The sequence below is a fragment of the Microcaecilia unicolor genome, chromosome 1, assembly GCF_901765095.1.
Source record: "Microcaecilia unicolor chromosome 1, aMicUni1.1, whole genome shotgun sequence".
NCBI classification, from domain to species: domain Eukaryota; kingdom Metazoa; phylum Chordata; class Amphibia; order Gymnophiona; family Siphonopidae; genus Microcaecilia; species Microcaecilia unicolor.
The window spans coordinates 463,023,188-463,036,608 of record NC_044031.1 but is presented as its reverse complement, the minus strand read 5'-3'; the positions used below and the strand labels follow the sequence as shown (position 1 = coordinate 463,036,608).

General features: G+C 41.5%; 1 protein-coding gene across 1 annotated transcript in view; it reads left to right on the top strand.

Annotated features, from left to right (window-relative positions):
- MTCL1 (microtubule crosslinking factor 1) overlaps window positions 1-13,421 on the top strand; it is a 474,698-nt gene that overhangs the window by 411,841 nt on the left and 49,436 nt on the right. Inside the window, exon 22 of the mRNA XM_030187538.1 lies at window positions 400-651. Within this exon, the coding sequence (XP_030043398.1) occupies window positions 400-651 (252 nt within the window). The remainder of the gene's footprint in view (window positions 1-399; window positions 652-13,421) is intronic.

Here is a 13,421-nt window from a genome sequence, read left to right as displayed (position 1 = left end):
TACTGTTTTATCAGTTCTTAAAACAGTTTAATAGCTGTTCATTATCAATGGCAAACATCCCACAATCCAGTATAATTGTATCCCCCTGCTAGTACTGTCTAACTGTGGACTGAAAACTTTTGGATATCTGTAGGTTTGGATTTTTTACTTGTTCAATTGACCTTATCATTCAAGTGTATGGCATTCTGATTTCTGAGTAACAAAATGCAGAATTAGAAATGGTAGACTAGTTGGAATTGTGACACCAAGGCTGTTCTAGAGTCTTAAGACAGATACCCTGGATTTGGTGGATCCCTGGGTGGAATGTATTGGACTAAATCGCCAGACTTGCTACCTTACTTTCTCTCTTTATGAAATGTCTTGAAATTTCAGTTTAATTGATGTGTTGTTTATTGGCAGCTGGAAGGAAGAAGTAGAAAAGCAATGGGGGAAGCTAGTCCAACAGATGTGAAAGGGGCTTCCAAACGAGAAAGGGAAGGGCATAAGAAGTTGCTTGCTGAGAGTCACAGTTTGGTGATGGAACTGCGCTGGCAGCTCAAACAGAGTGAGAAGAACTGGAGCAAGGAGAAGGGCGAGCTACTGGATCAATTTGACAGAGAGAGACTTGACTGGGAGCGGCAAAGGAAGGATCTTCAGAGGAGAGTGGGACAGGTAAGAAAATGTCTGTGCATTGGGATTAAACAGCTGCAAGCCCTTCGGGGACAGGGAAAATACCTACCGTACTTGAATGTAACTCACCTTGAACTGCTACTGAGAAGGCATGAGCCAAATCCAAATAAAGAAATAGATAAATAGAAAAAGCAGAGGCTAAATGAATGGAGAAGAAGCATTGTGAAAGAAAGAGAGAACACATTTATCTTAGTAGTAGTTCTTTCTGCTAGAGCAGGAGACGGTTGAGTTTGAGAATCCTACGTATAATCCAAACCGCAAACCAGGAAGTAGGGATGGACCAAAAAATCCCTGGCTGTAAAGATTTTTTGGTCCACCGCTAGTTCCTGGTTTGCTGAGTTGCGAATGACATTTAGGTTATTACCTTTTGAGCAAGGGAGCTGTGTTTGAGGATATGAAAGAGGGTTTTAAGATCCTGAATGCACACCTTATGTTCAGAAGCAAAAGGTGAGGATTGCATGCGCCTGTAATATTTCATGCTGTCAAACTGCTCAGTACAATTAATGAGTTCAATCAGTTTTCAAGTATGCCTGCTGCGTTTTCTTTTTAAATCAAGAATAAGTTAAACTGCTGATTTTTCACTGAGGTATCACAGTTCATTAAGACCAGAGTATCCAAGGCTCGTTATAAAATTGTAGGGATAGTCAGCAAATCAGATTACTTGATTGACTGCTGCCCCCTACCACACACATTCCCACAGTCCTCTGTTTTTCTCATGGTCTTTCTTTCTGGCAAAATCACAATATGAATTAGAAAATGAAAAGACTTCAGTTTACAAAACAAGAGGTATTATGATTATACCCACCCATCATTACATAGGTTTCATGCTTCATGAAACTATGCATTATACATAAACCAAATTGATATCACTGTGTGATCAGAGGGATTTTATTTTTCCTGGGGGAGGAGGGAGCATTGGTTCAATGACCACATCCTAAGAGAAGCAGGGTAACAGTGGGCTTGCTTTCAACACTTTGTGTGTGTTTATGTGCATATATGTAGATAGCAATGTTGTTCCCCTGTAAATACGTGCTTTCCGTAGACAGCAGGGATGATGAGGCACACGAGTGGGTGATGCCACCTGATGGCACTGGGACAGAACATTTCTACATCTGTCTGTTCATCCTGGCCAGGCGGACGGTAGTACACTACTGTCACTATCCTTTTCCCTTTTACACATGGAATTTCAATCCAAGGTGTGTTTTGTATTCTGCAGAATTTTCAATCTATTTGATTCAAGGCCTTTCTTAACATACAGTACTACCCCTCCACCAATTTGATGCACCCTATCACTACAATATAATTTGTACCCTGGTATGACCTCTTATCTTCCTACCACCAGGTCTCAGAAATGCTTATTAATATCTGATTTCTCATATATTGCAATATATTCTATTCAATCTTATTTCTTAGGCTTCTGGCATTCGCATATAGACATTTCAAATTATGTTTGCTGTTTCTATTTACATCTTACTCAGCAGTTGACAGTGATAATTTGCAATCTTTTGTCTGCTTTTTATTTAAAGACATCTGGTCTACTATGGTCTCTATAGCAACCTCACTAACAGGATGCCCTATCTTCCCTGTTTTGGTGATATCTTTGAAAGATACCTTGTTCCGAACCATGTGCTTTTGAACAACTGTTGGCTTTCCCCAAGGTTCTAGTTTAAAAGCTGCTCTATCTCCTTTTCAAATGCCGATGCCAGCAGCCTGGTCCCACCTTGGTTAAGGTGGAGCCCATCATTCTGGAATAGGTTTCCCCTTCCCAAGGTATTCAAAACATACTGTACCAAAGTAAGAAAAAAACAGCACAGGTCATATACACATGACTGAGGCATGACATCAAATAACAACGTGCTCTCAGGCTTCACAGATTGTTTTGAACACCCATTGTTGGAGCGTAAACACACACCTTTTTACAAGTATCTCTTAGTGAAGAGCACAAAGTAGCTCCTGACGCAGCCCTCCTTGGTGAAACATTGCCTGTGTCAGGCAATATATTTTGTATGCAATTCTGCCAATAAAGTTTGTGTATGTCAACTACTGATCTGCTTTCTTGTCTTCAACTTTGGCGTTTGTGGATCGTCTGCCTCGCTATTATCTCTGAACTCCATATACTGCTGTTAGCGAGCATGTTCATAGAATAATAATTAAAAGTTGTGATATCATCTTTGAGTTATGTCCCCTTTTTTATTACAAAATATTTTAAGAACATTTTAAAATCCAGTTTACATGTTTTTAAATATCTACCCTGCCCCTCTCTTCAACACACTTCTATTGCCATTTCCATCCTTTCTTTGTATTGCTGTCTGCTTTCACTCTCTCTTCCCTATCCCACAGCAACTGGCAGCCTCTTTTTCTGTCTCCCCTGTCCCTCAGCCACTAGTTGCCTGTTTTTTGGCTACTTGTTGCTGTCTTTGTCTCCCATCCAGTATTTGTTGTCTGCCATCCTTCTCCTTCCTGCCTCTCACTACCCCTTTATAGCCAATGATAAGCCGACTTGTTGCCACACACTCTGTCCTTCCATTTGTTGGCAACAGTTTTTCCTGCTAACGTGTCTTGTTTCCTGTGAGCTGAACAGTTCTGTTAACTCCATTCTTGTGCTGTATTGCTCACAACTGAGACACGTGGTTGTTAAGATGCAACATAGCAGCTACCACAACCACCACAATGATAGGATGAAGGAAGCTGATGGTCAGAAACAGTAGGCATGGAATGGGGTGAGAGGAAGCAGCCTGTGACAGAGGGCAGGGACTAGGGTAGAAGAAGAGGCTATATATGAAGCTGCAGCAGAGGGAGAAGGCACCTCAGGCAGCAGTAGCTGAGAGATAGGAAAAGAGGCAACAGCAGCTGAGGGGGTCACTGGGAGAAGTGAGGGAAAAGTAGGAGACAGTAACTGGAGGGAAGGTGGAAGCAGAAAAGGTAAAGAAAAACAGGGGAGAGGATGGGAAGGAAAAAATAATGGGGGAACATAAATGATAGGAAGAGAAAAACCTAGAAATGAGAGAAACCAGTTGTAATGAGAGGGAAGAAAGAAAAAAAAATAAAAATAATACAAGAAATATGTCACACCAGTTCATCAATTGTTAAATATTTAAAATTGGAATTTTCAATAGGAATTGACTTTTAAATTCATGTTAAGTATGTTTATTCACACACACATTTATTCAGTTTGTTGCAGATTTTTCTAACCTTTGCCATAAATTATGTCCCTCATCTTAAATGCCCTCCTGAGATGCATTAGTAACCTGGTTAATTGTGAGGTGAAATGGCTGCAGTTTGTGTTCCTGGGAAATTTGTCTTTCACCGTGCGACCTCAGTTGTGTTTATGTGATTGTGTGATGGGCTGGGGATGGAAGAGATCTGCATGATTTAGATACTGCTGTCCCAGCCAAGTGAGGATCTTGGAATGAAAAGCTTAATAGTGGCTTTCATTTCTATATAAGCCAGATGTGACCTCAAAGCTTTACTTGAGAGACAGAAGGACAGTGGATTCTCAGGCTGTCTTGTGTCTGTTGATGAAAGGAATTTTCTTTGGGGAAAACCAGGCAATGATTCATATAGCAACTACAGACACACCAAGGAGGTGAATAGCTTAATACCAGAATGAGAAGTGCTAAATTTGAAAAGGTCTTGACCATTTTTCATTCCTTATCCAAAATGGAAGCAACATATGAAGCTAGTTGGTCATAAGAAAAAAGTACTGTAGCATATAAATATATTTTTTTAAAATTGTAAAAGTTTAAAAAAATACCTACCCCCCCCCCCAAAAAAAAAAAAAAAATCCTTTGCAAACCTAAACTTTTAGTTGTCCCTCTACCAAAAGGAAATGTGAGGAAAGTATGGCTTATTTCCAACTCCACTGTGTGTGTATCTGTATTATTTCTGTATGCCTCTGACCTGGAAGGGAGGAGTATTTTAGATGAAGTAGTACCCAAACATTTGTTAGTTTGGAAAGAATAATAACATGAAACCATGTGTGATAATATAGAAGCTGTTGCCAACAGATTTCAAAGGATATATTATACAAGTTTAACAGCAGGGTGTCATTGTCCCAAGTCAACAAGTATTGCCCCACTTTTCCAGTACTAGTTGGGAATACACATAGCAACTGGCAGTAAACTACATGGTTCAGTCCCGACATGTCATCATACATGGCAATTATTAAAAAAAGGTTCAGTTGTTAGGTTTCACAGTTAAATAAAAGAAAAAAATGAAATATACATCTGAATCACTAAGAGCCAGCCCAGTAGGGATAAGGGAATGTACATAAGTACATAAGCATCTGTAGGCATGCTAGAGGTACTTATATATCAGAGAACATTACCAGATAGCAATACTATGGACTCGTGTCTAGGGAGGTGTACCTCTATAGCCTGAATGACAAGCTAGCTGTTGTGAAAGAAACCATTCCAGAGATTGAATATATTATTATTTATTATGTAAAGAAAAATATATATATATATATAAACAGTACTGAAGCAAAATTCCAAGCAACATACAAAATTAACTTGCTATAAAAATAGATTATCACCAGAATAGATAATAAAATATGATTACCCTAACGGACTAACTAAAGGAGTGATTATACCAATCACAACTGATATCCTAATGATTATTATGAGAACTTATCACGTCTTATGCAAAACACAGTGATCAGCTGAATACACAGACCAGAAGTCCTGACGTAAACCTATCTGTCTCAGACAAACTAAGGACTAATTATTCCCGTGACCATAGGTAATATATCCTGTTATCTCACCTTGCCATCTGTCCAGACTCCCAGTGGTAGAGAAGCGGAGGTCCTCAGAGTCTCGAGCTGAAAACCTCAGCGAGCCTCCCAGTCCAGGAATAAGGTCCAAGAGTTGAATTCTGGATGCAAATGGTACAGTCTTAGGTAAGGCCTGATGTTGTAGCTGAGCAAACCCTGTGAGTTTGTTACAAGGCACGCAGTTCATTGGTGTTAGGAAAATCAGTCTCTGGCTCTTCCGAGCATTCTGTTCACCTGCAAATCCTCCGGTCTTCTCTCTTCTTCTGGTGTTCTTCCCCCACTCTCCTTCAGTCCAAACTTTTGGTATCCAAGGGTCAGATGATACCTGTGGACCAATCACATATGATGACATAATGTCCAGCCAGCTTCATGATCAAGAAGCGAGCCTTTGTTCAGTGGCATGCAAACTCCCTGACTGATTGCCATACTCCTGGAGCCATGTCTCTCTCTCCTCCAATGTTCCCAGGAGATAATGGGGCTAGTTTGCAACAAAGAATATGTCCTTGGATTAAGTAATCTTGCAAGGCTCAGCAGTAATTCCTTTCTGTAACCAAGCTGGTTTCTGATAGTTACAGATGTATTTTGGTCACAGGCTGTAGAATCCATATTGTTATAAGAATGGTTCAGGCTTGTATAGGCCAAGACCAGCAAAGGTGAGATCTCAGGTAAATACCCCTACACATCGCCATGCTGGGACAGACCCAAGGGTCCATCGAGCCCAGCACCCTGTCACCGACAGCGGCCAAAAGAACAAGCAATTTGTTCCGCCCATCCTAGAAATACTGTATTATTCCCTCGTCTATTCAATAACATTTTATGGCTTTTTCCTCCAGGAAGCCGTCCAACCCTTTTTTGAAGTCCGCTAAGTTAACCGCCTTAACCACCTTTTCCGGCAGCAAATTCCAGAGTTTAACTACGCGTTGAGTGAAGAAAATTTCCTCTGATTCGTTTTAAAATTTCCAGACTGCAGCTTCATCGCATGCCCCCTTGTCCTAATATTTTTGGAAAGCGTAAACGGACGCTCCACATCGACCTGTTCTATTCCACTCATTATCTTATAGACCTCTATCATATGTGGTAAGTAAAGCTTGTGGAACTTGTGTGTAGCTTAAGTGCCGCTGGCCTTATGTTCAAAGATGTCGACCCCTTTACAGAATACCAAGTCTAGCATATGGCCCTTTTCAACGTTTGGAGATTTGATTACCTAGAGCTGCCATTGTATGAAGGAAGACAACAGTGGTGGTTACTGATGTGTAAGTAACCTAGGGTAGCTCAGAATTACCTCAGTCAATAGATTCAGCAGTTCTTGCACAGATGATGTGTCGTTGTGAGGTGCTGTGCAGACCTCGAGCAGCCACAGTGGTTCCTTATCTCACAGCTGGATTAGGAGGCATTCTGACTCAGACAGGTAGGAGATGGAGACTGCGCAGTTTGATTCTCTCAGATCAGGACAACTACTCTTCCACGACACTGAAACACTAATGCTATTTATGTGTGATCTCATTTATTTATTTATTTATTTATTTTATTGCATTTGTATCCCACATTTTCCCACCTATTTGCGGGCTCAGTGTGGCTTGCAATACATTGTAAATAATGGAAATACGATTTGTTACAAATCAGTTATGGATTACATTGTGAGAACTTAAGCGAAGACAAAGTCAAAGTATCGTTAGGGAATAGGACAAGGAAAAGAACAATGGAACAGTGGAAAAAGACAAAGGGAAATTGATAGGGTAATTGATGGGATTCAATAAAGGAGAATCCTTCCTTTTAGTTTCATTAGATATCTCCAGTACATTTGACTCCATTAACCATACAATTCTGCTGCAAAGATTGCGAGAGATTGGGATTGCGGGAACAGTTATTTTTAACACTGTGAATGTATATTGTTCCCTGCTCAGGATTGTAGATATGCGGGTTATATATTTTAAAATAAATAAAAATTATAAAAATAAAAAAATTACAGGGATGTATGAAGATCTTTGGTTTAATAGGCGAAAGCACATTCTGGCTTGAAGTAGATAAGTATGACCGAGCTCTCTAGCTATTCAGTATAACAAATAGCCAGTTTCTTTGGCACTAATTAACAGTAGAATGTTAACTATGCAGACAGTGCTTCTGATACCCTGATGCTCAAAACTCCAGCACTGTATGGAACAGCACCAGAAAAATAGTGCAGGACGAGCACGGCAAAACAACTCCCTAATTCTCAGTACTAATAGTATGCAAATATAAGTGCGCTGTTATGTTAGCGTTGATCATTAGGAAGTTAAAGGGGAGGATTGTGCCTGACGCATGCGCTCAAGAGTTGCACAGCCTGAAATCAGACAGAGAGGAGCAGGAGACTGCAGGAAAAACAAAAAAGTGCTGGGAACAGAGGCCTGACCCCCCCCCCCCCCCCCCCCACACACACACACTGAAAAGCTGAATTCTTTTTTTTTTCCCCTACCCCAGCACAAAAGTCTGTGTTTTAGATGGATTGGGGTTGGAAGGTGCAGTTCAGTAGTGATATGAAGAGCTCTGTCCTGAAATCACTGCTGAAATTTTTTTTTTGCTTCTTCGGACACCCTAACTCCAGCTCCAAGCTGGCATAGGGTTTCCCACAGTAAGGGTGCCCTTGTTCACTGTGTTGCTCTCTGAGCATTGGGGGGGGAATAGGAAATGACCTCATCTACAACACATTAGCATGCAATTAGTGCTGATCATTGTTTCCCTCTTTAAGGGCCTCTGAGCATTGTTTGCTGGCAAATGCAGTGGCTAGTCTGGTGCTAATAACCTCTAGCACCCAGGTTTGCTTCTGGGCATTGGGGCCTGAGTCCCTTCTTAGGAAATGAGATTCTCTAGGAGATATGTAGTCAGTCAGCCCTGTAGATCTGCTTATTCTATCTATATTTTGTGCTTTTAAAACTTGAAACAAGGTCCAATAACGGGCATTTGTTTTAATACATTACCTTCTGTAGTTTTCATAGCCAGTAGTTCCTGTTTATATGTGGTCCAAATTTAGAAATGCTGTTTTAAGCCTCTTATAAACAAGAGGGAGCACAACAGGGGCATATACATTGGTAGTTTGCACATTTTCCCCAGAAGTGGAGCCAGGTTGACGGCGTGGGGGGAGCGAGAGCGGACTTCTGCCGGCACTGGCGCACATTTTCAATGCAACACATTGAGAAAAAAATAGGCGCTGGAGCTGGCAGAACTCCGTTTGGGGAAGTGGCCGCTCCCCTGGCACCCCCCCCCCTGGCTACGCCACTGATTTTTCCCCTTTTGAAATGCTTCCTAGTAGAGGGAAGGGGATTTTCTTTGAATTAACCTTTTAATGTTTTTGCTGCGGACATCCCATAATGATGGATTCTTAATTTTAACTACTTCATCTTCAGATCTTATGAATTTGGGCTTATGATTACCGTGCACTGTTTAAACCTTTTGCCTGTATACCAGTTTTCCTCTATAGACTCGGCAGCAATTGCTTCTATTGCTGAATCAGCAGATAAGGATGTTCAACAGTACTGAATCATAATTAAATATTTGCAGGCACTGTAATTTTGTCGTCGGCTGTTTGCAAAGAAACTTAGCCAGTATTTATGCAGGTCCATGTCAACTGCATAGATTTTATTTGGCTTTCTGCACTTTAATTAAAGGGGTCACTTTCCCAGGCAAAAGTATAGTAAACAGGAAGCGCAGTGATTATAGAGTGCCAGGTTGGTATTCAGGTTTTTACAATGATTATATCTCTGTAATTACTTTTTTTTTCCAGCTCTTTATTTAACATGAACATTTCAGACTAGTTGGCCACCGAAAAAATTGATTTTAAACATGGCTACCACAGCCCTGCAATTCCCACCTTTTAGTCCACTCATGCCTTTCCAAAGCCAAACCAGTAGAAGGTTTGACTCTTAAAAGTGTTGCCAGAGCAGGTTAGTAGGGGTTAAGAGTAGCGCTTTCTTCTGGTTCAATTTCAGGAGCTGTGGGTAGGAGGCTTTTTTTTTATTTGATATTAGAGTAGGCAGGAGAGGGGATCAGGGAGCTGTGAATGGATTTTTTTTTTTTTTTATGGAGGATGGGGCAGTAGGCTCACTAGGCCCTATTGTTTAGAGTTAGTGCTATTTAGTCCAAATTTCCTTGTTCCTAGTAGTAGCCAGCTAGATTATATAACCAACATTGAATATCAGCAGAAGACACCTATATTTACTCCCCTGGCTTAACACCATATAAATTTCAGAGCTGAGAAGGAAGACATTTTCTTTCAGCAGCTCTAAGCAGCACCGCTTTTTGTAGGCATTCAGATCCCACAGAAATTCATCATTTTAGGTAACAGAACAATTCTTCATTGTTCTCGCCACTCATGAGTTAGGAGAAAGTGCCTTTTTGGCTTTAATAATAAGATGAGACCACCACCTTGATGCTAGTGAAGAGGTTTGTGTATTTTGGTAATCCTGAAAGACATCTTAGATTTGGATCTTATCTGAGAAGAAGGCAGGTTAGAATCAGATGCACATGTTATTTCCCTGTCCAAGTGAACTTACAATCTAAGTTGTACCTGAGGCTATGGAGGGTTAAATTTATTCATTTTTATTTGAACAATTGTTATCCTGCACATTTGGAGAGCTATCATGACAGTTGTACAATTAAGTGATAAAAAGTCAGACATAGAATGGACAAGACAATAACTCACATAACAGTAAGAGACAGTTCGGCAACCAGGGCAGAAGGAAGGGAAGGAGCATAGCACAACAATAAAAACGAAAGATACAATAATATAATGGGGAAAAAAGATGAAGGAACTGTCAAAGGTCAAAAAGTGCTATTTGTCATTTTTCAACCTTAATCTAAAGGGAGAGAGGTGTCAGTTTGTCGTGGTCAGGGAAAACGTGAAGAAATAGCCATGTTTTAAGGGCACATATACATTTTTTTGTTCAGTGCGGGTTCAGTGTGAAAATAATGGGGTGGGAGCTAATCAGCTAAAAGCTGAATCTGAGAAAGGAAGTCACAAGGAGTATCAGTGGGAGAAACAGGGAGGGGCTGAAATTAGAAACGAGATAGGAAATGTCAACAACATAATCCATATCATGCCATGTCATTAAATCTGGAAAATGGCTGGGAGAAATCTGAAAATTCATCCCATGTTGCTTTTGGAAAATAGTACACGCTCATCACATAATTCACATCTCTGTTCCTTCTAAACTGAGCGGGAATCCTCCACATACAGTCCTGCCAGTGGGGGAGGGGAGGCACGGTTTCACTATCACATTTTCAATAGTGAGGAACAGACCAGCTCCGCAGCACTTCAGGGAACCTGACTGTTCTTAGCAATTGAAAACGCAGTATTAAAGCCTCACTACCTACTGGCAGAAATGTAGTTGGAAACATTGGTATAGCCAATTGGGGGCCTGGGCCCCCCCCAATTGGATTTGGACCCCCCCCCCCCCAACGTCTGCTGGTTTGGTTGGCGGGGGTCCCCAAGCCCCAGCCGGCAAAAGATATTCTCCAGCACTGTTCACCACCGTGCTGCCTGCCCTGCTTCCCCCACCCTCCTGCACGTGTGCTTGGTTTTAGTGAAATTGAGCATGCGTGCTGCAGGGGGAAGCAGGGCAGATGGCATATGGCAGCGAACAGCCCTGAAGGAAGGCTTCTACTGGAAGGGGACGAAGAGCAACGGGTAGACGGGACAAAATGTGTCCCCCACCTTGGTCTCAGCCCCCCTCCCCCTCCCCCCCCAAAAGAAAATTTGAGGTCTGGCTACGCGCCTGGTTGGACTCCTGCTCAGCTTAGAAGTAACAGTGGTGCACATATCGAATAGTGCATACTGCCGAAACTATTGCTAGGGCATTTTGCTGCTTTTTCACCCCCACTGTTTGCCTGTTGCCTGCCTAACTGCAACTCAGGAATGGGCAAACAGCAACAAACTTGGCCTGGACCCAAATAAAGATTCTTTGGGTACCAAACACAAATGGACAAATACCCGACTTCAAAATACCTTTTGCGTAGTATGAACTCCCCCTAAAATCACAGGTCAGGAATCTTGGGATACTGCTAGACTCTGATCCCACAAAGTCAAATAATCTTCAAAAATTGTCTCTATTATCTACGACAGCTATGGCATCTCTCTCCATATATTGAAAAGACGAATCTGACCACAGTGATCCATGCCACGATAACATCACGACTAGACTACTGTAATGCCCTGTACACTGGCCAAACCAAAAAGAGTTTGTATCAGCTCCAACTAATTCAGAATGATGCAGCACAACTGACAGAAGGCTGCAAACACACACCCTTCCTGCAAAAACTACACTGGCTACCAGGTCCTTACAGAGCTAAATTTAAAACTATGTTTGATTTTCACGGTCCTCAGACAAAATGGGCCAGAGTACAAAGTAGCACATGTGAGTTTATCTTGTTGGGCAGACTGGATGGACCGTGCAGGTCTTTTTCTGCTGTCATCTACTATGTTACTATGTAGGTTACTTACAGAATAAATTAGCCCTTTACACACTTTTAAGACCTCTGTACCTTCATCAAAAGAAATTGTACGATGTGATACCTGCCAGCGAGCCTTCTCAGGAATAGCCCCCACGCTCTGGAATTTACTCCCAGAGGGGCTACGTATAACTCAAGACTATCTCTACTTCAGGAAGCAGGTGAAAGCCTGACTCTTCTCCTAAGCCTTTAATACATAGGGTGACTAACTATACACTCTTTCTGCACCTGGACTAGCTTGCTACACATACTGTAACTTATATCAGTTCCTTATCTCTTGCTTAACTATACAACGAACCTGTCATGACTTTAACCATCAAATTATCCCAACTGACTCTGTACCACGCATTGTTCCTATCATATATCTGCTCTTGGTTCCTCAGCTATATGGTAAGCTGTATTGTAGATGAATGTTCAATGCATGCTTATTAGGTGTATTATTAGTATTATGCTAACATCATATTATATCTCTGCTATTTGAATTCCAGTGCTTTTAAATGTGTACATTTTTTATACTGTTTCACGGTAGTTCTATTATTATTTTTCAATTTACTGTTTTCAAGTTTACCTCATTTATTATATTTATGTTTATTCTTGGTTATTTTACTATTGTTATGCTGTTAACGAAATTGTAAGTTTTATGTTAAACTGTACCTATTGTACACTGCCTTGGGTGAATCTCTTCCTTAAGGCGGTTAATAAATCCCAATCCTATATAATAAAACTCATCCTCAACGTTCTGAGGACACTGACATCACTGTCAGGTCCTCCGGGCACTTCCTTCCGGTTTGAAGCCTTCGTGGTGGTGAAGCCACCGAAAACACTGTGCTGGGGCCCCGCCCTCGCGTCAAACGTGATGACGTCGAGGTCGGAGCAATGGCGTCAGTGGCTTCACAACCAACGACTCAGCAGATTGAAGGTGGCGTGCCGAGGTCCGCAACAATGGCGGTCAGTGCCTTCAGAACGCCGAAGGGGTGAGTAGGGAGGGGGGGGAGGTTCAGAAGGAAACCGTGCTAGTGCCCGTTTCATTTGCAAAAGAAACGGGCATGTTTTACTAGTAAATAAATAAAAAGTTGGGCACGTGTCACCTTGCTCCCTTTGTATGCCTATTGGTTGTTTGTAGCTGTGTGTTTGTTTAAGCTAATATGGCTCTCTTTCTGTTATATTGTCTCAAGGTGGGTTGGGGATGGGGGGACATTTAAGTATTTGACAGTCCTGTGCTGTTTGAGGAGTTTTGTTTGTAAGAGTAGGAGATTAACCATTCATGGATTGCTGAACCTGTAAATCCTTTTCTCTGAGGTGTTTGTTTCTCAGTTTAGTTTCACAGTGCATGAGGTTCCAAACAAAATCTACATACAGCGGAGAGGGTCAAAGTACACAGCACAAGCAGTCCAGAAAAAGGCACAAAGGGCTCTCAAGAATGGAACAAGTGTGCTTTATTGATGACCCGACATGGGCCGTGTTTCAGCATGGCTAACGCCTGCTTCAGGGGTCAATTCTA